Source organism: Panicum virgatum, chromosome 4K (genome assembly GCF_016808335.1).
Source record: "Panicum virgatum strain AP13 chromosome 4K, P.virgatum_v5, whole genome shotgun sequence".
Lineage (NCBI taxonomy): Eukaryota > Viridiplantae > Streptophyta > Magnoliopsida > Poales > Poaceae > Panicum > Panicum virgatum.
Genome location: NC_053139.1, coordinates 42,672,421 through 42,699,376, shown reverse-complemented (window position 1 = coordinate 42,699,376; position 26,956 = coordinate 42,672,421). Strand labels below are relative to the sequence as shown.

Genomic DNA, 26,956 nt, shown 5'->3' with positions numbered 1-26,956 from the left:
TATTAGCGATTTTCCATGCGTTTAAGCCCATGGATTGAGGATTGGATTGAGAGGTCCGATCCTCTTTTACATGAAATGATTCAGAAGATAAAGTTCATCTCATCATTGGCCACCCTTTACTCGCTAGGCCCGAGCTAGCATGCATGGCCCATTTGGCTCCTCTAATACGCACAATACATACCCATAATGTAATGATGGCGCCACAACCAAATCCCAGAGATTTGATGTGTGTCCAGATTATTAGTCGTGTGAACTTCTTTTCAAAAAATATTAGTTGTGTGAACACACTCGATGATCGAGCTGTTTCTCAATGCCTCATCGTCTCTTTGCCAAAGCATAATTGTTAGGGAATACTAGCTGCTGCTTTCGTGCCAGATTAGGCCAAGCATGGGGCCTGCTAGATTGGCGCGCGGCTACATGTTTACCAAGCTAGGCAATGAGCAAACAAAGCTCAGTTCATACGATGCGTGCGAGAGCTAGCTGAGCATGTCAGCACGCGTATGGCGGGGCACGCACACAGTGCCTGGGTTTGGTCGGCGGCGTTGCTTGCCTCAGCTCAGCTTTCGCCCCGATATGTGAGGAGGAGATCGAGAAAAGCCGGCCGGCCGGGGGGATCGTCGGAGAGAAGGCGCGGCGCTTTACCCTTTTCGCCGAAGCACGTCACGCGGTGCGCCTTTCAGCGTGTGGGAGGCTGGGAGCTGCCTGCCTCCGGTTCGATCTGCTCTGCCGACGGCCATGGGATCCACCACCGCTTTGGGACGGCGGCGGCGTGCAGCCCACGGCTGGAATGTCTCGCGACGGCGTGGTCTGGCCGGCGGCATGGCGGCGCGGGTGTCGGCGCAGCGCAACCGCGCGTCTCTCGGCGTGGCGGCCTACCCCAGAGTCTACCGGGCCGAGCCCATGCGGCGCAGCTGGCCACGCGGCCTGCTGAGTTTACTGGGCTGGAATTAGCCGCGCCAAACTGAGCCGTAACCTCATCTTCGTCTCGGATGGAAGCTGACTGACGTGGCATCCTCTTAAGAAAAATTGAGAGTGATTTTTTTTCAATTCAGTTTATCTGTTTTCGGCATATTCCAACTTATCTCGACTTAGAGCAATTTTAAGAGATTCTTTATATGTTTTTCTCATTGCTAGAAATAAAAAATTTGATAAAAAAATACTCTCCAACAACTTTTCCAAGTGACTATCCAAATATAGCCATCCTTCATTCCATATTTCTCGTTAGCCAAAGATAAATAACAAAAATAGAATTTTAGAGTGTATACAAGATAAAAAGCTGTTGAAAAGTGAAAGCATATAGAAAACAAATTTTATGCATAAGATTTTTCAAATAATAATTTAAAGAGTGAAATTTGAAAAGACTCTCGAAGATGTTCTTATCCCTGGTGTGACTTGTAAAATTTTGTACTCTAGTTTAGAAATTTTGAGACGGAATTCCCAACCGTAGATCGTGACCGGTTGGAGTGGCGTACCCGATCTAACGGCCGGACAGCCGCAGGCTGCATCTCCCCAGCCCCACATTCCTTGAGCGGCCCAACCCTAGTGCTGCAGCATCCCCGCGCTAAACCCGTCACCGCCACCATGCGAGGGATCGGCGCCGCCGCCGCCGCCGCCAGGCGGCGCACTACCATCTCCTCCTCCTCCTACGCCCCCGCCTTCTCCTCCTTCTCCGGCATCGGCGGCGGGGACGGAGGTTTCGGGCGCGGGCGCGGGCGCGGCCTGCCGCCCTCCGGCCCGCCGCGCGCTCCCGGGAGGCCCATTTCCGACGACGACGGCGCGGATCCCTTCTCCGCCGCGACACCCGTCGGCCGCGGCCGCGGGGAGCCCGTGGCCCCCTCCTCTCCCAACATCCCATCATCCTTCGCCGCGTTCTCTGGCGTCGGCCGCGGCCGCGGCCGCGGATCGCCGCCGCCGCCGCCCACCGAGCCCGAGGACGCCCCCAAGCAGCCGGCCTCCACCAAGCCCTTCGACGACGCCCCTCCGCGCCGCGATCCGGAGCCGCCGAGCCCCGAGGCCTCGTCCTCTTCCTCGCCGCCGCTGCCGCACGCGCTCCCGTTCGCCGGCGCCGGCCGCGGCGTGCCGCGGATTCAGCCACCGCCGGTGGATAAGCCTCCGGAGGAGAACCGCTTCATCCGGCGCCGCGAGGCGGCGAAGCAGGCGGCCGCCGGGCCGCCCTCGGCTCCCGGCCCGCAGCAACCGAAGCTGTCAGGTCCGGAGGCCGTGAAGCGCGCGTTGGAGCTCCTGGGAGGCGGCGGTGGAGGCCGCGGCGGCCGCAGTGACGAAGATGGCGGAGGGCGCGGTGGCGGGGGCCGCGGCTTCCGTGGCCGCGGCGGCCGCGGTCGCGGGAGAGGGGGCCGCCGCTCGCGCGACGACGGTCGTTCTGTTGATGTGGATGATCGGCAAGCGATCTACTTGGGGGACAACGCCGACGGCGAGAGGCTAGAGAAGAAGCTTGGCGAGGACAAGATGAAGATTCTGGAGCAAGCGTTTACGGAGGCGGCAGATAATGCGCTGCCACATCCTATGGAAGATGCGTACCTCGAGGCTTGTCACACAAACAACATGGTCCGTGCGGCCCTGCAGTGGATTTTACCGAGTTTTCCAATCCGGATGTGCTTGCTCTGTTCCTTATTGTTTTTGTTGCTGTGGGTTTGTGCGTGCAGATCGAGTTTGAACCACAGTACCATGTGAATTTTGCTAACCCTGATATTGATGAGAAACCACCAATGTCATTGGAGGAGATGCTTCAGAAGGTGAAGCCCTTCATAGTTGCGTATGAGGGCATCCAGAACCAGGAAGAATGGGAGGTAATTTCTTGAACTGGCCTTGCAGAGTATTATGTTTCCCCTTCAAAATGTTTGTGCTAGTATATACTTTTTTTTTTCTGCTCAAGTAAGGGGTGCCATGGACAATTTATGAGCTTCATCGTGCAGTCATATAGCACATCTTAACTGCCGGTACAGGAATGCTTTCTATTCGGGACAATGCACACCATCATGCTATGTCTCTGCAGTTTTAGTACAAAAAAAAATGGATGTACGGTTGATTATATTACATGGTAGTCACCTGCTTGAAGCTTGATAAAGGACAGATAGACATTCGGTATAGCCACAATCTGCTTTCAGTTTACAAATGTATTGTCGTATGTGTCTAGTTATACGTAAGTGACTTGACTATTGTATCAGTATACATAAAGTTATCCAGATTGGTGTCATTTCAACAGATGATATTAGGATTTTTTTACCATTCAAATATACTTATAGAACTTAAATTATTCCGGCAGGTATTGCAGAGTAATTTTATAAGCATATCTGTTTCTACGTTTTAGTATTTAGTTTACTGTTGAAAGTTGAAACATGGAGTCGATGAATCGCTGATACTTAAGATAGTCTTCTGTACCCGGATTGGATACGGCCCGGATTGGATACAGCAGGTTTTGACAATACACATATAGGAAGTATCAAAAAGCGCGATTGAAAAATAAAAAAATAATTCCTGATATGCCTTCTGGTATTTGCCGATACCTCAAATCAATATGCTTCCTGTCCATGAGATGAGTAACGGGGAGATGGAGAATTTGGGAGAGCCTGGAGAGGTGGGCAGGGTCTGTGAGGAGCACAAACAAGGGGTACTGGAGATATGAGGAGGGCATGGTTACCCATCTTCCTAGTCAGTGGTGTGAAATAGTGTCTGGGTAGATGATTGGGAAAGGTGATTAGGGTATCCTTAGGTGGGCTGATTGGGCCAGCAGTCCAGCGCATGAAAACCCATCTCATGCTTTCTCTTTTCCTTCGGTCCTTCCTGTTCCCTGTATCTTGCAATGGATACGTATTCAGCATGAGTATTTCAATATTTAGTTGTGGGTGCTTGTTACTCACTAGCTGCTTGCTTATTAGCAGCAACGTTCAATTTTGTATTCTTATACTCGCCGTATTGGCTTATCCTTGTTTTGGACAAATGCTGTATTGCTGTACCTGTATCCATATTGGCGTGTCACATGATGGTGAAACATAGCCTTAGCCTGGAGTCTTTACAGCATCATATTCACATGCCGTGTCATTTCATCAGATTAATATGCCAACCAGCACATATAAATTAATGGTTGTATTAAGCTTGCTGCTATATGAGTTCTTTAATTACCATTTTAACTGTTCTAATATAATATTTGTGTCCCTATCAGGAAGCTGTGAAAGATGTAATGGCTAGAGCACCCCATATGAAAGAGCTCATAGATATGTACAGCGGCCCTGATGTTGTTACTGCAAAACAACAAGAAGAGGAGCTGCAAAGAGTTGCTAACACTCTCCCTGCAAACATCCCTTCTTCAGTAAAGCGGTTTACTGACAAAACTCTCCTCTCTCTTAAGGTTTGTGTTACGACAACTTGTGCTCTGTACATTATTCATAGTAGTGGTGGTTCAATCTTATATGAATTCATTTTGTGTAATCTCACTCCTGAGTCTCCTGTGGTGATGAAAGAAACATGATTTATGTCTAACTTGGCAATTATGATATTTTACCATCTGTTGTCAAGTTTCTCTATAAAAATATAGCCTCTTGAAGTTCAACTACAAGAAATTTACCTTTGTATTGTTTTTATACATCTTTCACAATATCTTAAACGATTCCCCTGTTTTGAGTATCATAGATATCAATCAGTCTAGTGGTCATGTGCACTGGTTATGGAACATATTACTTATAGCATGTAACTATATCATGGCATGCTGCCACATAGATATACAATTAACAGGTAATGTGATATGATATCATGGCATGCCGCCACAATATCTTAAATGTTAAATTCTGTCTTGAACTGTTGAGACCTTGTCTTCTTCAACAGTATAATATGATAGCTTCCTACTGATGGCTACTCTCCTTATCTTCTTCCTTCCAAAATAAGATAATTGGTATTTGATGTGATGAGTTTCTTTATTCTTTTACTCTTTCTGTGTGTTGCAGAACAATCCTGGGTGGGGTTTTGACAAGAAATGCCAATTCATGGACAAGTTCACTCGAATGGTTTCAGAGCAATACAAGTAGAAAGGTCTCTTATACTCTGTTGTATTAACCATCTTATTTAGCCCGCAGGAGATTCGAAGGGCGCTTTTCTTTTTGTTAAGAGAAGATGTGATGGCCATCTTAAATCCATGCAATGGGTTTTTCTCTTTTTCTGGGATGCTAGTTTGATAAATAAATTTGCTGATAAACGTAGTTATTTCTTTTGCGTGATTTTCCTCCCAGCCAATTTGGTTCCGCACAAGTGTGAACGCCGCCGCCATTTTATTCATCATATGAAACTGCTGTCCCTTATCAGGGATTACTTAAGTACTAACCGAGTTATGTTTTTCTTTTGGAATTTGTAATTTGATGTGTCTTTGATCAAAATTTCACAATCCGAATCAGTCATATTTAACCTATTTTCTTGTACTATGGGCCACATTTCTGGACAAGTTATTTTAATATTTCACTGTATACAATGTCCAAGTATCCATGAAGCAGGCAGCATCTATTCTGGGAACGCATGCAAGAACACCAGAATCATATGGTGAAACTCACATATACTGGTATGGCAGTATCGAATTCTCAGCACGGTTTACCTACTGTACAGTGTACATGTATAGCAGCTCGTACATTCCTTCCCTAATTGTTCCGTGTATAAACGCCTCTTGATCCGCAAGAGCGACCAGAGCCTACCTATCTAATCCTCTAGAGCTCATCTCCGTGCTCGGTACAAACTGTTATCTTTCTTCTACAGTTCTACTTTTCTATACAAAAGTGAAGTAAAAACCGTCGAAATCGCAGCAAATCATCTGTTGAATATGGGCACAAACGGTGCATGCAGCTTGGTCGGCAGAGCAAGCATCTCCTTGCATTCATTCAGGAAACCTAGTTCTCACTGTCCAAACTTCCCATCCAGGTGTTTCAAGCGGCCACACCATTTTCAGTGCCTGAAAAATGCATCTCTGAATCAGAAGAATCCACGTCTGTCAGACTAGCATTCGTCCTGAACTTTGCTGGGCGTTGAAGTTTACCTCAGAGCTTCTGAATCGTGCTGCCGCAGCGGCTGGTTCTCGTTGTTCTGGTTGTCCAGCGGCATGTACTGGGACATGATGGACATGATCTCCGAGTCCATGTACGACTGCAAGACACAAACGCCGATGAGCTCTCGTATCCAGCCACTACCTCTGCTCGCCCTGAACCGCCATGGATCTGGGAACGAGGGGACTCACCCTGAGCCTGTACTTGTAGAATACGTAGCCGGCGATCCCGACGCCGGCGACGCACGCGACGGCGACGAGAGTGATGAACCAGCCGAGCTTCGACATGCTGTTGGCTGCGCGACATGTCCAAAAACCAAAAAAAAAATGTCAGTAACCGTCTAATGGGAAAGTGCTAGTACTGATCACTGAAGAAGCTGGTTGCATCACCTATGCAGACGTCCTCGCCCCGGATGTAGAGCTGGTTGCCCTTGCACGTGCACTCGTAGTTGCCCCAGGTGTTCTTGCAGTGGCAGTCCGGGCAGGTGCACGCCAGCTTCTCCCTGCACTCGTCCAGGTCTGGAGATGGAAGAGGAGCAGAGATGACATGGATGATGGATCAGATACTGTCTCGATCGATCAGTTGAGCGATTCAGAATTTCAGGTTCAGCATGGCGAGCCAACCTTCGCATTTGTGGCCGTCGCCGTGGAACCCCGGCGGGCACCGGCACCCGGTCAGCGCGGTCTCCTTCAATCGCCGGCGAGCGTGGAGTTAGTGACCGGCCATTGCCGGAGAAAATCAGGTAGCAAATGGGAGAGGACAGAGGACGGAGGTGTTGCGGCATACCGAGCAGGCGGAGAAGGTCTGCTGCCCTCTCGTCTCCGACCAGCACCCGCCGTTGTTCAGCGCGCACCTCCCCGGCCCGACCGCTGGAGCCACAGACACGGCACGGCACACCAAGGAAGGTATCAGCGTCGCGTGGAGCAGTCAAGAAAACAGTGACTAGAGAGCGGCCATGCATGGCGGCGGCTTGAGATGAGAGAGAGAGAGAGGCCAAGGGGAAACGACGGGGGGTTACCTTGGCAGTCGGTGTAGCCGTCGCCCTCGTAGCGGACACCGTTGACGATGGGGCACTCGCAGACGCGGCCCCGGTACGTGTCCCGGCAGGCCGTGACGTTGGTGGCCTTGTCGCGCCAGCACCCGCCGTTCCTGTGCAGGCACTGGTTCGTCTCGATGTCTGCAGATGATCCATCTCGTCAGGTAGGGATTTCGTCAGGCATTTATTTTGGCTTCTTGAAGAACAGTTTCAGGAGTCAGAAGAGATCTATCCCTACCGGGGCTGAGGCAGACTCGAGGCTCCGTCCCCTCCTTGAAGCCGGCGCAAACGGCCTTGAGCACCGCCGTCCTCTCCAGCTTCCCTGCAAACCCCAACTCGTGTCATCACATTGCAAGCAGACAGACAGCCCTCGAACGATGCAAATGTTTGCCGGCACCGACCGACCTCTGTACTGGACGTTGTTGATGACCAGGGTGGGCAGGATGGTCACGTCGCCGCGCGATCCGCTGCCGATCTGAAACATCGCGGCATCATGTTATTACCATGAGATCTGTCAGATTCAGTCAGGCCTGAAGAAGATTCAGTGCTAGAACCAAACCTGGTCCTCCTGCTCCTTGGACAGCACGGCGTTCTCGGCGTCGGCCTCGGGGTCGCCCATGCACTCGAGCACCTTCTTCAGATCCAACCCTGGTTAATTTGTTCCCATTCCAGCACGTTATTCGCATGCACGATCAGGAGGAACAGGCTGTTCATTCATGATTCATTCCGACGAGCTGACGTGGCACGCCGGCGGCGAGGTGGTGTCAGGCAAACAGAAAACTCACCGAGCGCGGTGACCACGTCCTCGGCGCAGGTCTTGGTGTACTTCTTCTCCTTCATGGAGCAGCGGATCTTGTAGTCCATGACGTAGTCCCACCACGTCCATGGCCGGCCGCTCTCGTTGGCGACGCGGTGCACGCACAGCTGCCGCAGGTTCTCCACCACCACGTCCTTGCCGTCGTACCCCGCCCCGAAGTCCTGCTCCGGGTCCGGCGCGCAGTACCTGCCACCACCATCGGCATCGCCGCCGCCGTCGATCAGACACCGATGCAACGCAACCTCTCTCACTGTCGCCGCCGCCGTTGCCGGCGCCGGCGGCGGCGGCGGCGGAACGCTGCCTGAACGTGCACGCACCTGCCGTGGTTGATGCACTGGGACTTGCACTGCTGCGTGAGGCGGAAGGCCTCGGGGCAGTACCAGGTGATGTAGTGCGGCGTGAAGCGCGCGTACCCGCCGCGCTCGAGGAGCTGCGCGTGCCCCCGGAAGCCGCGCACGAACTCCGCCTGCTCGTCGCAGCGGGCGCCGCACTCGTCGTTGCTGTTGGTCCAGAGCTCGTACTCGACGCGCTCGTCGGGGTGCGGCATCGACTCGCGCCAGTCCAGCTTCACCACCACCTCCTCGCCGCCGGCGCCGCCGGCGGCCACCGCCCGCGCCATCCGCTTCAGGGACTCGCCGAACGCGCGGTTCACCAACGCCGACGGGATGTTGATCTTGTCGATGTACTCCGTGCCCGGGGACGCCTCCGGGCTGTCCATCGTCAGCAGCTGCTCGTCCACGCTGTCGGCGATCAGCACCGCCGCCGCGCCCGCGCGCTGCGCGTTCCACGCCTTGAGCGCGAAGTAGCATTCTGCACGTCGCGATTGGCACGCGTCAGAACTCACAACTCAGAACTCCGACGGCGCCGCCAGTCCGGTGAGCCCCCGACATAATCAAATGGTCAGATTTGATTTGCATACGAAAACTAACTAAAAAAACAATTCAGACGGCGGCAAAATGAAACAATGACCAAAATAGTACTCCCTACATCCACTTTTGATAGTTATATTTCAAAAACTCAAATGTCCATAAATGATAGCTATATTTGCTATTGTTATGTGCTGTGGCAATAAGTAACACTAGAAACGAGGAGTTTCTAGTTAAAATATTGGAGGACCAATAAAAATATTTATATTACATTTATTAGATTGATAAGCACACTTGGTGCCCTTAGTCATTATGTCATATAAAAATATATAAATCAAAACTGGATGCGGGGAGTATGGGTTCAAGTGAAGTGATCTCTGTGCAATTCCTGATGAAAAAAAAACGCTATTTTGTGCCTCTGACGGAAGCTTCCGCTTTGGGAGCCTTTGCTTTGGAAGCAAGGCTAGAGTAGTCTGGCCGTCGCTGAAGCTGCTGTCTTTCGCTTCAAGGGATCAAGGCACGCCGGCCGACACCAACTTGGTTGGTGGAAGGCCTCGGATCGATCGAGGTGAGATGGTCGGATCAGATGACATTCAGAACTTACTGTTTAGTGCTTCGGTTAAGAATTAGAAAAATCTGAATTGATGTAACCCATGCTTGCTGGACAGAATTAGAAAAATCTGATAGCAATCTTTGTGACACCTTAGTTGGAGATCAATCGGCATCAAATGATTAAAATACTCGACCATACTCAGATGGCATGTCTACACCCATTTTCACCGACCAACCCCATTCTAAATCATAAAACTAACTTGACCTAGGGGGAGACAACCCTCACGGCATTGCAACGAGAAGAAAACCTTCTCACACAGGTTAACCTCCGAACTCTTGCCCCACTCGTACATAGTGGTTTGTTACCTGTGAGAAAAGTCGAACCCTAACTATGTTTTGAACATGGTACAAGAGAGGGTTTTTTTGCGCAGGCCGGTAGTCGAACTCCTAAGCTGGAGGTTTCCATCCAGACATCCACCAGCCGGGCTAAAGCCCGCTTGGAACCATTCTAAATCATGATTGGTATCTAAAACATAGCTTTCCGACAGAAGCAGGCCACCCTGCCAATAACTCTAACAGCAAAGCAGCCACTGACAATTGACATCAACTATGATATCGACATGAATAATCAGCAAACAAGATTTGTCAAACAAAAAGGCATCAGCAATAACCTAACTTCAAAACATGCCGTTTCTTCATATTTTTTTATCAGAATTGAATTTCATTGACAATACCTCTTCAGAATTGACCTTGAGATATGTTCAAGGCACTAAAATTTAGCATATTTTCAAGAGGACTTCTTTTTTTAAAAAAAAGTAAAAAGAAAAGGAGTGATGCACGTACCTCCACGATCAAGCAGGAGGATGACCGGGCGGCGGGACCTGGACTTGAACTTGGTGTCGAACTCGGCGCAGCCGGTGGCCTTCTTGTCCGGGTAGATGACGACGCCGGTGAGCGTGCCGCCGTAGTCCGGCACGCCGAAGTTGCCGATGGCCGCGTCGTGGTGGCCCCGGATGTGCTCCGGCGCCAGCACCCGCACGCTGCTCTTCTCCACCACGAACCTGCCGCGCACCGCCACGACCAGCCACAGCAGCACCGCCACAAGGCCGGCGAGCCACGACGCGCGCCTCGCCATCATTGCCGGCCACTCCCCCTCCTCTCTCCGGCAACGATCGAGAGGAGGGAAGAAGAAGAGGAGGAGGAGGAAGAAGAAGCAGACTTGAAGCAAGGAAGCGGCCTATGAGTCGAGTTTGGTGGCAACAAACAAGCGGGGTTAGGTGGTTGCGAGCGAGAGATAGAGAGATAAATATATTGCCGCTGATGATCGATCGTCGCGAGTGCGCAAGAGAGAGAAAGAACGGGTGGATGAGAGAGAAAGACGACTAGGAGAAGACCTGGAGTTGGGAGGGGGAGACGACGGAGGAGGAGGAGGTTGCTTGAATAGTAGAGAACTAGCAAGGTGGACCGCGCTAATAGCGCGGGTAGCTAGTTTTTTATTTAATTCTTTAAAAATATTTACATTGACAGAAGAGATGTATTTTGTAATTTATTTACCTCTCATTTGCTCTTGTTGAATATTATACTACTTGCAGCTTTCTATGCATAGGAGTTCATATCAATCATCACTTTTTATGTTGCTTTATTCTATATTATAGTTGCATATTTTAGTGCTTATACCTGCAAAATCTAAATTTGAGGATTGAATTCAATTTTGGATCACCTTGAATACGGAGCAAATTTTACATAATTGTATTCATATAAAGTTTTTTATAATTATGAAATATATTTATATGTATTTGATAGTTATGTTTGCCAACAATCTGTAACTTAGATGTTGGAGTTCGATTTGTATCTTGCAATATTTTGATTAATATTTAGCGAAAATATATCTAGTGTAGTTGTTAGAGCACTTAAGTAGCATCTAGCAGATCTAGACCTAACTCATCATCGGAGCGAAATAAAAATGATCATAGATTAGACAAAAAAGTTATGTTAAAAAATAAGTTGAGGCCACCTGCTGGCTTTGGTAAATAAATGTTATGCAAAACTTATATATATGCGTGCTATGTTAATGCATATATGTTTTAAATTTTTTATTTAACCGAACCTATTATTATTTTTCCCACTCTACACAATTTATTTATTTTTAGCCCATATGACTGCATATATTGGTCTACTTTATAGTTTTGTCATCTCGGTGATAGATAGTTCCATATATATCTTTGTTGTTGTTTCTAACTCTTTTCTTTATTTTTCATTTTCTCTAGCAATTTTTATTGATTTCTCTGTCTTCTATTTTGTTCCTCGGTATATTTGAAATCGATTAGTGTGTATCGCATCTGATGCATCCAATGGAGAAGTTTCCTGTTTAGTATTGTGCCTCAGGGTTTTTTTTCTGAGCGAAGAGGAGCATCGACAACGTACATTTGTTTGAATCATTTGATTTTGTACTGTAGGCAATCGACTTTGAGATAGATTAGCAGGGCTTCAGCCCTGTATCTGTGGCTAAAATAATTTCAGTTGTGGCTTCTTTGATGGAGCAGCTTTTTTTATGGATATAGAGCTGTTTTGAAAACCGTTTGGTAGAACCGCTTCTTCTATTTTTTCATGAATATATGAAAGATGTCAAATGTCCAACGGGACATGACTATAATTTAATATTTTTCTCATTCTAATGATATTATTTATAGACTAAACCAATAAATTCACTTTTGTCCTTTTCTTTTGCCCTCATTTTCTCATTTTTCCTGCCTTCTTTTTCTATTCTCCTTTTTCTACTTTCCTTACCCGTTCAATCTTGGTGCTTCTTTATCTTTTTCTCTTCTCTTTCTCTATACTTCTTTAGAGGTATCGATCACATTTGTGTTCCATGCCTAGTGTGTACTTATAGAAGATTAGATGGGGATAATAATGTTAATAATTATCTATGCTATTTGATTCCTCACATGACTAACTCCCTGATTTTTCCCATGCATCTATTTAGATTGAGCTAATAATAGTCACATTTATTTGTAGGTTTCGATGCTTTACCCTTTATCCCAGTGATTATTACTTGTATGGAACTATTATATGCCCATAGAATCATAATTCTTTGTTAACCACCATCAGATTAGTTTGTATAACTAAAGTTGTTCAAGAATATGCAATATTTATGATGATAATTCTTGTTTGGAGAAAGTATTGGTTCTTTAGCGAATATTTCTCTCACATTAATTCGTCTGCGTATTCATTGGCCCACACTTACAATCATAAGGTGCCAATGGTCTTGCAATAGATTGCAATATGTGAAACTCTGCGCATCATCATTATTTTTTCGTCCCTATCTTGACGTTTGGTTGCTCCAGAAGAAATGGATTGATTGAGTTCGGCAATGATTTTGAGTAGAATCTAGTGTGCTTCATGCAGCTGCATGTACTGCATGACGTTCTTGGGACTCAAAAAGTTGTGAATCGGAATCTCGGACAAAGACTATGGTCGTGTCGTAGTGCAGGGCGTTCCAAAGATTTTTCAAAGCAATTATCCCTTTCAATAGTACCAATACAATATAACTATGGTCGTGTTGTCACGCTTATGCTGCTGCCATTTTTTTTTGCATCTTTAAGGAAGGTTAATGCGAGACATAGATGGTAACATGAGTTTTTATGTCATGCGGACCCTGTATTTAACTTTAATTGGATACAGACACTTTTTGGTAGTTTAAAATATTGCATCTCATTAAATTGGACATGGACTCTTTTGTCCAATTTAGATCGTTAGATCTTCATTAAATCGAATGGTGTAAATCCTATACACAAATACTATTTAGATCTTTGTTAATTTGGAGTATTTATTAACTTTATTTGCCGTGAAACTCAAACTTGGATTTTTATTATTGCATTTGATACTATTAATTTAGCTATTTTTCTTTTAATATGATTCATAATCACTACACATATCAACAATAATTTTTTTATTCTAGTTCTTGCATTTATCTATTTATTAATCATATTTGATGCCAATTTTTTATACTTTTAATTTTAAATTTAGCTATTTGGCTAATAATAATTTTTTTGTCGTGTGCCAATGCTAACTTTTTTAATTTTATAATTCTGAATTTGCTTATTTAGTAATTGTATTCAACATGGACTCTTTGGTTAAGTCTTAATTTCCTTATTTTTTAATTCCAAATTAAGCTATATTTACTAATCGTATTTGGTATGGACTCTTTGTCATGTATTTTTTTTTAATTTTTTAAATTCGAAATTAGCTATTTATTAATCGTATTTGACATCTCATCGCGTTTCTTTACTCCATCATCATCACGAAATCGTCCGTCCATCCATCTTCGACATCCCTTCACGTCGGGGCAGTGCCACGACACCGGGGGCACATCGCGTCGGAGGCTCCCTCTGCCAGCCTGTTGTCAGCGACCACCGTGCTGCTAGCTACCAGTAGTTGCTAGGAATTCAAGTCAACATTATCTCTTTGCAAAGAGGTATTAACAGTTCAGATTAATTCTAAAACATATGTTTTCCCATCAAGCTCACGTATTACACATGCCCCCCTCTTCTTCAATCGTCCAGAACGCATAATCCGTTTGCAAAACTTTTAACAGATACTAACAATATGACATACTAAAAAATTAGTCAACTGACAACAGTTGGACAGTCATAGAATAACGTAGGAATTTCTAGACCCTCTCGACGAACGTGGTGGTTTGTTTTAACACTCCCTTAATAATATAATAGAATTTATACTTTTAATTTTAAATTTAGCTATTCAGCTAATATTAATTTTTATCTAGTGGTAATGCTATTTTTTTTAATTTGATAATTCAGAATTTTCCTATTTAGTAATTGTATTCAACATGGACTCTTTGATTAAGCCCTAATTTCCTTATTTTTTTAATTCCGAATTAAACTATTTACTAATAGTATTCAGCATGGACTCTTTGCCATGTCTTAATTTTCCTTAATTTTTTAAATCCGAAATTAGCTATTTATTAATCGTATTTGATATGAACTCTTGTGTTAGTTTGAACCGTTAGATCTTCATAAAATCCAACGGTGCAAATTCTTCTCTTTTTTAGATTAATGTGGGAATTTCTAGACCCTCTCGGCGAACGTAGTGGCTTCTTTTAACACTCCTTTAATAATATAATAGATGGCGTTTGGTCTGGGGGGCATTGGTGTCAACATGTGACGTACAAGAGAAGGTGAGAGAGAGAGGGTGGGAGAGGAAGGTGCTTGCGAGAGGGAGCAGCCAACCGCTAGCAGGTGTGACGTGTGAGGCTATAGCTGCACGGACTACTTCAGAGTAGGAGAGTGACAGTGACAACTTTTTTTTTGTTTTTGGAAAACAGGAGGTGGGCTGGTTTAGATCCGCAAAAAGTGGTAAAAAGAGTCTATCGGATATTGTATATATTATAGTATTTTTTCGTTTGTTTGTGATAAATATTGTCCTACCATAGTCTAACTAGGCTCAAAAAATTCGTCTCGCAACGTACATCAAAATTATGCAATTAGTTTTTTTATTTACCTACATTTAGTACAAAAGATTTGATGTGATAGATGAATAGTAAAGTTTGGAAAGAAAGATTTTGCAACTAAACACAGCCGTGGTCACGAAGAGATCAAATCGACACGGCTCACGAAGAGATCAAATCGAATCAGGTACGAGAGAAGAATCACGAAAGGAGAGAGGGAGAGGACGGAAGATACTGTGGCTTAGAGTGTCTTGCATTGGAAACTTTTGCCCTAATATTTTTCACCTTTTGTTTTGATGAAACCAACCCTCTGATTTTTACCTTACTCCTGATTGAAATCTTCATGACCGCTCAAAAAACAAAAAAAATCTTCATGATGTCTCACCAGTAGCTCTGTAGCTTTAATTTCCATATCTCTGGACAATCTTTTTTTTTCTTTTTTTTGTTATGCGGTGTTAAATAATTTAGGGAGTAAAAAATGCAAACCCGTAATATGCGATTTTTCTTTTTCGTTTTTTAGATCCAAAACATGCCCTAAAGATGTACAAACCCCAAGTTTCATATATGCTACGATTTTTGGTCAATTTGTTAGCGCTATCTATTGTACAAATTGTAATTTCTTGTCAATAAAATTCGTCGTTTTGACATTGGACAGATTGACCTTTTCTAACCTACGTATGTGTGGGCGGCGGCTATCAATAACTTGCTGTGACATGTCAATGTCATAGTCGTCGCGTCATGCACGCTCAAGACTTTTTTTTTCTTTGCAATGTTTTGATAACGCTCCATCTCCTAAATGTGGATTATTTCCAAGATATTTTGGACATGACATTAGCGCCTGTATACTCTAACAACCAAAATTAACAGTTCATGCGGCATCGCGCAAGCAACAAGCAGTTCAGTCGCGGTGCGTTCTCGCTGCAAGCGTGAGCTGCACACACGTACGTTGCTTGCAAGAAAGATCTCTGAACAAACAAATCGGAGACAGAGCTAGTACCACTGATGGCCGGTCCGTTTGCGTGCCATGAACGGGAAAGAACCTCCAAAACTGAATGATTTCTGAACTGAGAGATCGGATGAAAAATTTTGTAGTAACAAGGAGATACCATGTCGTTGTCGTCTTGGTAAATCGATGAGCAGTCGGTTTAAGTCTATGGTCAGTCGGTCGTCAGTCTTCTCGTGGTGCAGAACACACGGCAGGGTCTTGAGACCGACCGCGTGTCCGGTTTGAGTCGGTCTCCGTGCACCTAGAAGCTGGCCGCGTTTAGATTGCGAAAATTTTTGGCCAAAGCAAAAAAACTGACACTGTCGGGACGGCATGGAAAGTCTGTTCGCGATCAGGATTTTGGGTGGCGTTTAGTTAGCGATCTGACACGGTCGTTGGGGGAGGGGGGAAAATCGCTGATGGGTGGGCCGGCTGCCTATATGTCCCGTGAATGAACAGTAAAAGGCTGAAATTTTTTGCCCACCGTTTAGTTCCCAAACACGCCTGCGCGAAAATTTTTGGGCCAGGCCGAAATTTTTCGCAATCTAAACGGGGCCTAAGTCGACGGTTAGCCGTGCTCCTTGGGACATGTCAACTTCTGCCCGGGGAAACGGCCGGCTCTGGAGCTCTAGAACGCTTTGGTGAAGCTGAAAATGGATTAGGCCGTGGGGAAACGGCCGGCTCTGGAGCTCTAGAACGCTTTGGTGAAGCTGAAAATGGATTAGGCCGTGTTTAGTTCCGGCGCAAAATTTTTTTGCGTTGGAATCTTGTTAATTTGAAGTATTAAATGAAAGCTATTTACAAAATTTTTTGCATAGATGGGTTGTAAATCGCGAGACAAATCTAATGATGCTAATTAATCCATAATTAGCGGATGGTTACTGTAGCATCACTGTTGCAAATTATGGATTAAGTAGGCTAATTAGATTCGTCTCGCGATTTACAGCTCATCCATGTAAAAAGTTTTATAAATAGACTTCATTTAGTACTCCATACATATGTCGAAACATTCGATGTGACGTTTTTTATTTGTGTTTACGAGATTTACGGGTAAAGATCTAAACAGAACCTTAGTATAGTGTATAGATCAACGGCTACTGCAGAGCAGCAAGACCTATCTGCATCGTCGTCCGATCTAGCCGGCACCATTTATATCTTAATTTTCTATACCTTTGATTATTTGCGATACCAAATAAACACCTTAATAAAACATACTTTGTGCTGGATTTAACGACATAGATTTGATTAATGTTTTACATATTGGTCTTTTTTTAAAAAGATTTTATTAAAATTAGAGAGACTTAACTTAGAAAAAAACTAAAACCACCTATATTTTAGAACAGAGGAATGTAACACGCATTCTTTATTATTAACAAATATCTTGGTAAAGTTAGGAGTAGCCAACGTCAATGCACGTGTGTGTGGTGTAGTGCACATGAATTCACAATACATGTGTTCAAAAGAAAAAGGTGATAGCATAGTTTCTTTTTTTGAGGCAAAAGGTGATAGCATTGTTTTGAGGTGCAACAACTTGTATCTAGTGCACTCTTCCAAATGGTTGGACTTGTGATACCAAAGGCCATATTATTGGTACCATGGAACGATATTTTGTGTTTAAGTCTCTTTTATTTGGAACAGAAGAAATATACCGTAGCTATAACAACAATGAATATGTAGTTTTTTTAGCAAAAAAAAATTGAAACCCATATTTCTTGAGGCCAGTCATAGCCTGAACTTCAATATTCATTTTCGATGCTAAAAACTGAAATTAGTATTAAATCTTTATTTTCAAATAAAATTAGAATTTTAAATTCTAGAACCTTATAGAAATCACAAATTTCTGTCTTTTCACATTGGATACTGGTGGAACAGTGGAACTAAATTATTGGATGCAACCTTTTCCCCTAGCAATGTCTTGGCTGTTCAACACGAGCCATCCAACCGTGCTGAAACTATGCCGTTATCGTCTCTCTCCTCCCACCTCATCCTCCGCCACCACCCGCCGCGCTCGCTCCCGCCAACTTCAAACCGCCCGCCGCCACACCTCCGCCTCCTCCTCGCTCCGTTCACACGCCGCCGCGCCTTCGTCTGCCAGCCGCTCGCCGCGGCCACAGACGACATGGCTGCTGCGGCGGCCGCGGCGGCGTCGCCCCCCACGCTGCTCGAGCACATGGGCCAGGCCGGCGCGGCCGCTGACCTCACCGTCCTCGTGGCACACATCCAGAGCGCGTGCAAGCGCATCGCTGCCCTCGTGGCGTCCCCCGGCAACGCCGAGCTGTCGCGGGCCAAGGCGGCGGGGGGCGGGGCTGTGGCGGCCGGCCGCGACGCACCTAAGCCGCTCGACGAATTGTCGGTGCGTGCTGGCTTCGCGTGTTCCTGAGTTGGTAGTCTCGTTCTTGCATTTATAACGAACAAAAAAGTTACATTGTTGTGTCTTGTGGGATCAATCTTAAGGGCTTGATATGGCAGTTTGGTACATAACAACATAACCATCTGAAGTTGCTTGAAGTTCCTAGATCAACTAACTAGTTGGTTACTGAAGTTTGTTAACTTTGACATCATAAATTTTCGAAATGGAAGGTAAAGATTGAGAAACCTGAATCATTCCTGAGTTCACTTGTATTGAGTTTGGGTTGCGTAATCACATATGCACTTATGCAGCGTTAGGTATTTGCAGTACTGGATTATTTTTGCTTGAACTCATTGCTCTAAATGTGACAAGGATTAGCTTCACATGCTCTACCATATCTCTTGCACTTATGGCAAAATCATGTGAATTATCCTTTTTGTTTGCTTGAATTCAGAATGATATCATCTTGTCATCGGTCAAAAGTTCTGGAAAGGTTGCAGTGCTTGCATCCGAAGAAAACGATCAGCCCATTTGGATATCCGATGACGGTCCATATGTTGTTGTTACCGATCCGCTTGATGGTTCTCGTAACATTGAGGTCTCCATACCTACGGGAACAATATTTGGGATATATAATAGGCTGGTGGAGCTCGACCATCTGCCTTTGGAGGAGAGGGCTCAGCTCAATTCGCTGCAAAGTGGAACTCGCCTTGTCGCTGCTGGGTATGTCCTTTACTCATCTGCCACCATCTTGTGCATCAGCTTCGGTGCAGGTATTCATGCCTTTACATTGGATTGGTCAACTGGAGAATTCATTCTTACACATCCGTCACTCCAAATACCGCCTAGAGGTACCCAATTGTATCAGTATTCAGAAATTTGCTTATTTCCAAAATCTTCGCTGGGCATTGAACAGTTTTGGCCATTGTTACAAGTCTTATCAAAATTAATTTCTGAACTCTCAACACGAATAGTTTGTGAAGATGCCACTGAAAAGTTTTATTGGTTTAAATAATAATAACAAACTGAAGTTTATAAAGTCTGACACCGGGCATCAAAACCCATTTGGTCATTTGCAACCTGCATCTTTTAGAAGGTCCTTTTATCTTTGCTCAAAATTATAATTGCATATAATGCCAGGACAAATATATTCCGTGAATGATGCACGGTATTTTGATTGGCCTGAGGGCCTAAGGAAGTACATTGACACAATCAGACAAGGCAAAGGACAGCACCCGAAGAAGTACTCAGCACGCTACGTTTGCTCACTGGTTGCTGATTTCCACCGGACGCTCATATATGGTGGAGTAGCTATGAACCCAAGGGATCATCTGCGGTTGGTTTATGAGGCGAATCCTCTCAGTTTCCTTGCTGAGCAGGCTGGTGGTAGAGGGTCAGATGGCAAGAACAGAATCCTCTCGATTCAGCCTGTGAAGCTGCACCAGAGGTTGCCATTGTTCTTGGGGAGCATGGAGGACATGCTTGAGTTGGAAAGCTATGGGGATGTCCAACAGAAGGTTAATCCTGGATATGAAGTTTAGCCATATGTGAAATTATTCACATTTTCAGGTGTTGTAGCAATACAATGAGGTAAAGCACATGTGGTAATCCTGTCTTTACATGACCGATATTAATTTCTCTCCCTCTCCCTGTGCCAAAACTCATTGTACTTCTCTGTGAATGCAAGTATTATGATTTTTTTTAGGTAGATTCCATGTAGCATCATTGTAGTAGCAGTGTCTTCATGCTTTGCAAATGCTGAATATATTTGAAATAAGCTGCGGCAATGCTGCACACTAAGGAGAACTAGTGATTTCAACATTCATGGCCTAAGGGCTGGTAAAATAGATGCTTCGGAAAATCCACACAATTCTTTGGCCCATGAGGAGTATATTTGAGTCATATAGGCAATCACTGAAACCGGAAACATGCAATTCTGTCATGACCAGAGACATTAAACTATGAGAAATCCTGCAAATGATCAGTGCACAAAGATTCTTCCAACCACCATTTCAGGAATAGTAAACTGGTCGCTAGTGGCAGCATCACCTGACATTACGATCCTGGTGATACAGATAACAGGGCTGCAACATCCGCTAAAACTCAGGGCAAAATTACAGCATAGATCAGCAACCAGAGAGTGAATGATAACTGATCCCTCACATCAATCCATACAATCTTTAAAACCTATGTGGAAAGCGGGAGGATCACAGTGTAGCTAGATGGTGAATGATGTACAAAATTACGGCGAATCTGTCCAAACTCAATTTCAAGGTCACTGCTCCAAGGCAAGCTGCTTGTGCCGGTTAAGATCGTTGAGGTAGCTTGAGCGCGTGTAATCTTCTGAATCACATGAGTCAAACATCAGGGGTTTTACGACTTTAGGCCTTCTCACTAGCTCAAGTGACTTCCGGTCTCCCTTCAAGAAACAGACCACCTGCATGCAACAAATCAGGGTCAATTTATGCATTTTGCACTTCAATTGGCAGATATGGTCCACCCACTCACCGATTTCATACTCGGCCGTGTGGTTGAGCTGTGGTGAATGCACAAGGATGCCACTGCTAGGGTGTACACCATCTCTTCGGGGTCATATTCGTTGCCGAGGGAAGGGTCCACCAGCTCTTTGATGTTGTTGGCATCAAGCAGTGGTTTTGCCTTCACAGACGATGAACAATGTGTGAATTCCAAGGGGTTCAGATTTCAGAAGAACGTAATTATGCTACTTCATGTTTTCTGTTCATTTCATTCTATCCTACTACTGAATTATCAATTTACTCTTAGCAATATCAAACAATAAAATCTGATGAATTAATTTCAATGTATATAGGAAAGTATAGAGTAGTAGTTTGCTAAATCTGTACCCATATCACTAGGCTCTGTCTGGAGGAGTCCACCGCTTTCCGCCCTGTAACTAACTCAAGAAGTAAAACTCCATATGCAAACACATCTGTCTTCTCATTTATGATCCCATGCATAAAGTATTCTGGGGCCATATACCTAAAAGAGAGTGCAAAATCAAAGTTGAAACAACAGGTATAGCACTATTGCCATTCTTCTGTCGGAATAATAAGAAAGCAAGATCAAGAATCAACAAGGCTCACCCAAATGTGCCTTCAATGGGATATACAACATGATGGGTCAATTTGTCAGGAAGCCATTTTGCAAGCCCAAAATCTGATATCTGAACAAGGAGGGAGCAAAACTGTAACTTTTAACATCCCTAGTAATCATATAAGGAACAGGATAGTGCAATGTAACAGTAAATGCATACCTGAGGTTGGTAGTCTTCAGTTAAAAGGATATTAGAAGCCTTGATGTCTCTGTGAATTATGCGGCGATGGCACCCTTCATGTAGGTAAAGCAACCCTTCAGCAATTCCAAGTGCAATGTTGAACCTGACTTTCCACTTCAGGGGTTCCTTTGTACCTGATCAGCTAAACTTCATTTTATCGCTGGACTAAGGGCAGACACTCTAACAGCTAATGAACTTTTTATGTTAAAAAGGTGATGCTTGAGATCTCAGACCATGTGGTGTACGGGACTTAGGAAAGTGAATGTAAGATATATAAATAGCATACAGAAATGGATTGAACTTCTTTCAGATACTTATTTGAAAGATTATGCTGTACTGACATAAAAGTTAAAGATCTACTCTCATAAAATTCCTAATCACCTAATGTAAAGTATACTTCACCTCTTGGAAACGTCTGCATAAAAATATGCACCCATACAGCATAAAATCGCTTAGCTATTTCATTTATTAGACAACAAATAAGAAGTGTTATTCTTAGATAGGAATATACCATGCAGAACAGAAGCCAGGCTTCCATGAGGTGAGAACTGAAGAACCAAGTGCAAGCCCCCTTCCACACTGAACCCCAGGAGCTGTGCTGCGTTTGGGTGATTAACATGGGCTATTATTCCAAGCTCGGACAAGAAGTCGCTAACTCTGTCCTCTTTGTTACCGCCTTTTGTTAATCTCTTCACTGCGACAAATTGTCCATCAGCAAGCTGTCCTTTGTATACCTCAGCATGCCCACCCTTGCCGATCAATTTTTCTAGTAAATTTTGCACATAAAATGGAAATCAGTTGATACTCAGGGCAGATAAGAAAATAAATCTCGGCCAGGAAGTGCATTTGCATTACAGAAAAAACTGGAAGTAATCGCCTAAAAAGATGGAAATAAGAAACAGAGCTCAAGGAACTGCATTTCCATATTGTACTATCATGATAAAAAAAGCTAAAAAAAGCAATCTTAGGTTAACAGGAGCATGATCTTAAACTTTCCCAGCTAAAGAACATGTGCGTGCTAAAAGGACAGTAACAGGTCATCATCGCTAACCTAAAGAACCAATCATGATTAGGACCTCATACCCTTATGTAATGTCATTTTTCAGTGAAATCATAGCATGGCAACTGTAAATCTATAGCTTAAGGTTAAAGCTACATCCCACCCACGAGTTTTGCAATGACAGTAACAGAGCCTAATCATTAAATCACTCACAGAAACAGTGAAGTAAGTGTGCATGACAGCATGTTACCTGGACTAAATCTGTCAGTTGCAGCACAAAGCTCATCATAGTCAAAGCTTCGCCATGATGGTCTCCACTTCCCAATCTCAGGAAGGATCTCAGGAGCAATGGCACTGCAGTCCATTTGGTTCTTACCACTCCGCATTCTCTCCAGATACCCTCTAAGCCCTCTGCTCTTGGATCTCTGAGGGAACGTCACTGCTCTTCCCATGGACTTCTTTCTCCGAAGTAATAGCCCGCTGATGAGGTTCCTCCACTGAACATTGTGGCTTGATTCTGCTGATTGCTCAACTGAGGCACTGTCATCAGAGTCCACACTGCCAGATACCGACATATCTAGCACGGCACGTGGAGAGCTCCGGTCAGCACACTCGCTGTTGTCGTCGCTATTGCTCTTGGTGCCAATTCTTGGCATTTCATCGGTGCTCCCACTGTTGTCATCATTACTGCTCTTGGATCCCATTTCAGGCACTTCACTGGCGCACTCACTCTTGATGCTCTTGGAGCTCATTTCTGGCACTAGTTTACAAGCACCATTAGATTCAGCACACTGGCTGTTGCTGTCACTGCCATGCCTATCGTTGAGATCTTCACTCGATACGGTGGTGGCTTCCATTACGGACCCACCGATATCACAATCCTCCTTGGTCGTTTCATCAGGGTTGCTCTTAATGTTCTCTTGATCCTCTCCTACAGAGATAGCATGGGTTGTGGCAAGCTTATTAGTACGCCATAACACTGATTTTGCATTCGTGAAAAAATCAGCTACCTAACTAACAATCAAGAACGAGACAAATTGCAAAGCAAGTCACAGCAAGAAACAAAACACAATGATACACAGATTGTCTGGCTTGCCTTGAAAAGCACGTGCTGCCAGATGAGAGTATGTGAGGAGGTATTCTATTCCAGATTTTTTTTCTTTCAAAAAAAATAAGAAAACCCCAAAAATTGACATCCGCACCACCCCTTTGCCCCGTTCCAAAACTGGTGATTTGCTCCTCTCTACCACAAACTGGTGTTTTTGTTCCTCTCTACCACAGCCACAGGCGCTGAAAGATGAAAGGGGCGCATAAATAAAACAGGCTAGCAAAAATGTCCGTTTCAGAGGCCTTGGTAGGGTTGGAAATTCGGCAGAATTTGACCATCTACCGTCCCTACATATAGAATGGAAACAAGAGACCGCATGGCCTGACATGTATTTTACTGTTTCGGATTAGACCAGATTCTCAAACCTGACACCCACCATCTCTCTTCAAAAACAAAACACACAAAAATGACTGTTCAAACTTCGAACTTGCGTCATCAAACTCTAAAGAACCCATAAATAAAATCCAGGGTAAGAAACGAGAAACTACTGATTCGCTTCCATGAGCAAACCCAACATAAATAAACGTTTCCATATAACAAAAACGAGAGCAAAATCGAGAAAGAAAAGATACAGAAGAGCTTGTAAGCACAGAAATGGGGGAAAGAAAGACCGTCAAGGACGGAGCGCAGCTCACCTTCCTTATCTGAAGAACCAGGAAGATCCTTGAGCAGCCGCTCGTCCTCCCCTGCCTCTGCGGGTCCACGCAGGAAAAACTCCATCAGTTTCACCATCGCCGGCGACCAAATTCCCGCAATTTCCCTCCCCGGCACCCAGTGAAATCGACAGACGAATGTATAGAGAGATAGAGAATAAAAAAGGAGCAAGTTTTGCATCCGCGGCGCAGAATCTCTCGGAGAGAGGGAGAGAGGAGAGGAGAGGAGAGAGACGAAGAATACCTTCCTTGGGAGCCATATATCCTCTCCCTTCTTCCTCCTCACCGGCAGTCCGGCACCAACAACTTCGCTTTCAAGGGCAATCAAGCTCGTCGAGGACAGCTCCTCCCGACGCCGTCTCGCATTGAAGCAAACACTATACCAACTGAGATGGGAGGGAGACAGGGGTACTTGGAGCTCGCACTGCACCCAAGAAAAATGGAGGATGGTGGCAGGCACCACGAAATTAATTCGAGATGAGAGAGAGGGAGGGGATTGAGGGGACGGTGGCGGGTTCTTTTGAAAACCGCCGCTGTGCTGTGCTGTGCCTGTGCTGCTGTGCTTTCCTTTTCGCTGCAGGCTTGCGGCTATTCCTCCCTTCTCTCAAAAGAAGGGAATATATAGGCAGCACGTCTAGAGAGAGAGGGACTGGGCGATGGCACTGAGGTCTGGTGGTAGTCTCACAACCTTTTGTAGTGAGGCCCTGTTCTCTTTCCAAAAAAATTTCTACACTACCCGTCACATCAAATTTTTGATACATATATAGAGCATTAAATATAATTGAAAAAAATAATTAATTACACAGTCTAACTGATTAGCACGAGATAAATCTTTTAAGCCTAATTAGTTTATGATTGGACTTTATAGCTGAAAGGTGACGAAATTTTGCACATACGATAAATTGTCAGTGCCATTTGAGGCCAAACTCAGAAATTCCAAAAAAAATCACAAACATAGAGTTTTGAGGCTCCGAAGTTGTTTTCAGATTTTCAAGAAACGTTCCTGATTTGTGTAGGCCACATCCCACCTCTATTTAAGGTGAAAATTTTTGTGGTTCCATCTCATGTGATCCTTGCTCGGAGAAAAATATAAAAAAATAGTTGAGAAAATAAGAAATCTTGCTCCCTACAAGTCCTTGAGGGAAATCGGCAAAAAGATTAAAAATAATCGCGCAAGTGTTGTTTTGCTTGTTCTTTAAGCTTTATCCATTGTTCTTTGTTCCAATTTATTGTGCTACACCTAGAGACATATCTTAGCCAGCAATTGTGACTTGTGTCTTGGATACTTATTGAACTTTGCTACTCTATTGCGTTTATTACTAATCCCTTACTACCATATTGTGACTGTCCAAACTACACATATTCTTCTGATCAGCACAGATTCATCTGCAACTGTTACACCCAGCTCGACAACAGATTGTATTGTTCTGTTTGGCTTTGGTAAGAACACTTGCAAGACTGTGGTAACCCGTTTGAGATTTTGCACTCCACTGTCACCACCACCCAGTAGCTTTTAGTTGATAGGGATAACACTTTGGTGTTATCTTTTGCTATCTGCTAACCATGTCAGGAACAGGAGGAGAGTCACCTACGGACTTCAACGAGTGTGTCAAAGAATGAACTTCAGAGACTTGTTGATGACCAGCGCACCTACATCGATGGGAAATTTGATAAGCTGATGCACACTATCAACGGCCTGGTCACCCGGGTTGAACATGTTGAACAACGTCCCCCTCCATGGCGACACCGACGCCAACCTTATGGGGATAACAATGACAAGGATAATAATGCCGACCTTGATGCTGATGCTCGTGATGCGGACCGTCTTTGGCGCAATTGAAGCGTCCCCTCATAAGAGAAGACTTAAAAGTAATACAATATCAGTCCCAGGAGGCTGATAACATTTTTATTACATCAGATGGTACATCACCGTACAACTCTATGCGGAAGTGGGCAGTGAAGCGCCACTATCGCGAGGATAACAACCAACACCCACACAACGATATTAACTACGAAGAGGGGGTCATCAGAGTCTTGCGCCATACGGAACTTCATGCGGGTGACCCTATCCACAGGCAAGGTTGGGTGCAGGACGGAACCTCTACTCAACGTCTTCGGGAACGAAGTCTGGATCTTCCTCTGTAAAAATTAAGAATGGGGTGAGTACAAATGTACTCAGCAAGTCCAACCACACCCACAGAGGGGGTATAAATAGAATATAATGCACAGTATAAATCAAGGGTAAGGCTAGGGTTTAATTTGCGGAAAGCTGATTTTTATGCAAGGGTTCATTTGAAAGAAATGATTTTCAAAGCAAGTTTTTCGAGTAACACAGGATCCAAGTTTTAAGTTGCTACCGGACTCCTCATCCGCCGTAGCACTCGGCACAACTGTCAGACACTTTTCCAAAGCAACTCACGCCAACCCATCCATTCCCAGAAGAAAACACTAGTTATGTGACCACACCGTAACTCACCCAGTACCGTGGGCACGGCTATTCGAATAGATTTTTAACTCTGCAGAGGTGTGCAACTTTACCCACAAGCGGGGTACCACAGCTCGATCACCGTAGTGTCGGTGCAGATCCCAGCAAAGCCATTACCCACCTTACCTAGACCTGACTAGCCATCACAGGATCCACCAAGGGGTCATTGACTTATCACAGAGGTTGTAACCGGGGCATAAGTCATATAGAGCTAATCCTTTCTCCTTGATCACCCGTTGCTCTCAGCTCTCCTGATGGCTATCAGACTAACTAGTGGGGTTTATGTTAAGCCGTTGCCCATACAACG

At 44.8% G+C, this 26,956-nt stretch overlaps 4 protein-coding genes across 5 annotated transcripts; 2 read left to right on the top strand and 2 right to left on the bottom strand.

Moving 5' to 3' along the window:
• Window positions 1-1,506: 1,506 nt before the first annotated feature.
• LOC120704153 (translation initiation factor IF-2-like) lies at window positions 1,507-5,324 on the top strand. Its single transcript, XM_039988434.1, has 4 exons — window positions 1,507-2,565; window positions 2,664-2,807; window positions 4,181-4,366; window positions 4,959-5,324. Exons 1-4 carry the CDS (start codon window positions 1,582-1,584, stop codon window positions 5,037-5,039), a joined length of 1,395 nt encoding a protein of 464 aa, XP_039844368.1. The 5' UTR covers window positions 1,507-1,581; the 3' UTR covers window positions 5,040-5,324.
• A 162-nt stretch (window positions 5,325-5,486) lies between these two features.
• LOC120704152 (vacuolar-sorting receptor 6-like) lies at window positions 5,487-10,754 on the bottom strand. Its single transcript, XM_039988433.1, has 13 exons — window positions 10,153-10,754; window positions 8,209-8,701; window positions 7,860-8,077; window positions 7,634-7,722; window positions 7,480-7,549; window positions 7,313-7,396; window positions 7,057-7,215; window positions 6,825-6,907; window positions 6,662-6,725; window positions 6,428-6,556; window positions 6,230-6,333; window positions 6,032-6,138; window positions 5,487-5,947 (listed from the first exon to the last, which is right to left on the bottom strand). Exons 1-13 carry the CDS (start codon window positions 10,445-10,447, stop codon window positions 5,941-5,943), a joined length of 1,902 nt encoding a protein of 633 aa, XP_039844367.1. The 5' UTR covers window positions 10,448-10,754; the 3' UTR covers window positions 5,487-5,940.
• A 6,918-nt stretch (window positions 10,755-17,672) lies between these two features.
• Window positions 17,673-19,904, top strand: LOC120704151 (fructose-1,6-bisphosphatase, chloroplastic-like). The gene is made up of 3 exons (XM_039988432.1): window positions 17,673-18,111; window positions 18,563-18,959; window positions 19,249-19,904. The coding sequence occupies exons 1-3, from the start codon at window positions 17,713-17,715 to the stop codon at window positions 19,647-19,649; spliced, it is 1,197 nt and encodes a 398-aa protein (XP_039844366.1). The 5' UTR covers window positions 17,673-17,712; the 3' UTR covers window positions 19,650-19,904.
• Window positions 19,905-20,062: 158 nt separating this feature from the next.
• On the bottom strand, window positions 20,063-24,787 carry LOC120704150 (receptor-like cytosolic serine/threonine-protein kinase RBK1). 2 transcript variants are annotated; one of them, XM_039988430.1, is made up of 9 exons: window positions 24,409-24,784; window positions 24,147-24,203; window positions 22,654-23,334; window positions 21,915-22,169; window positions 21,383-21,537; window positions 21,213-21,292; window positions 20,973-21,108; window positions 20,617-20,766; window positions 20,063-20,545 (listed from the first exon to the last, which is right to left on the bottom strand). In XM_039988430.1, exons 1-9 carry the CDS (start codon window positions 24,422-24,424, stop codon window positions 20,384-20,386), a joined length of 1,692 nt encoding a protein of 563 aa, XP_039844364.1. In that variant the 5' UTR covers window positions 24,425-24,784; the 3' UTR covers window positions 20,063-20,383. The 2 variants fall into 2 exon arrangements, with proteins under 2 accessions (XP_039844364.1, XP_039844365.1); XM_039988431.1 differs by lacking the exon at window positions 24,147-24,203 and having other exon boundaries at window positions 24,409-24,787.
• Window positions 24,788-26,956: the final 2,169 nt, after the last annotated feature.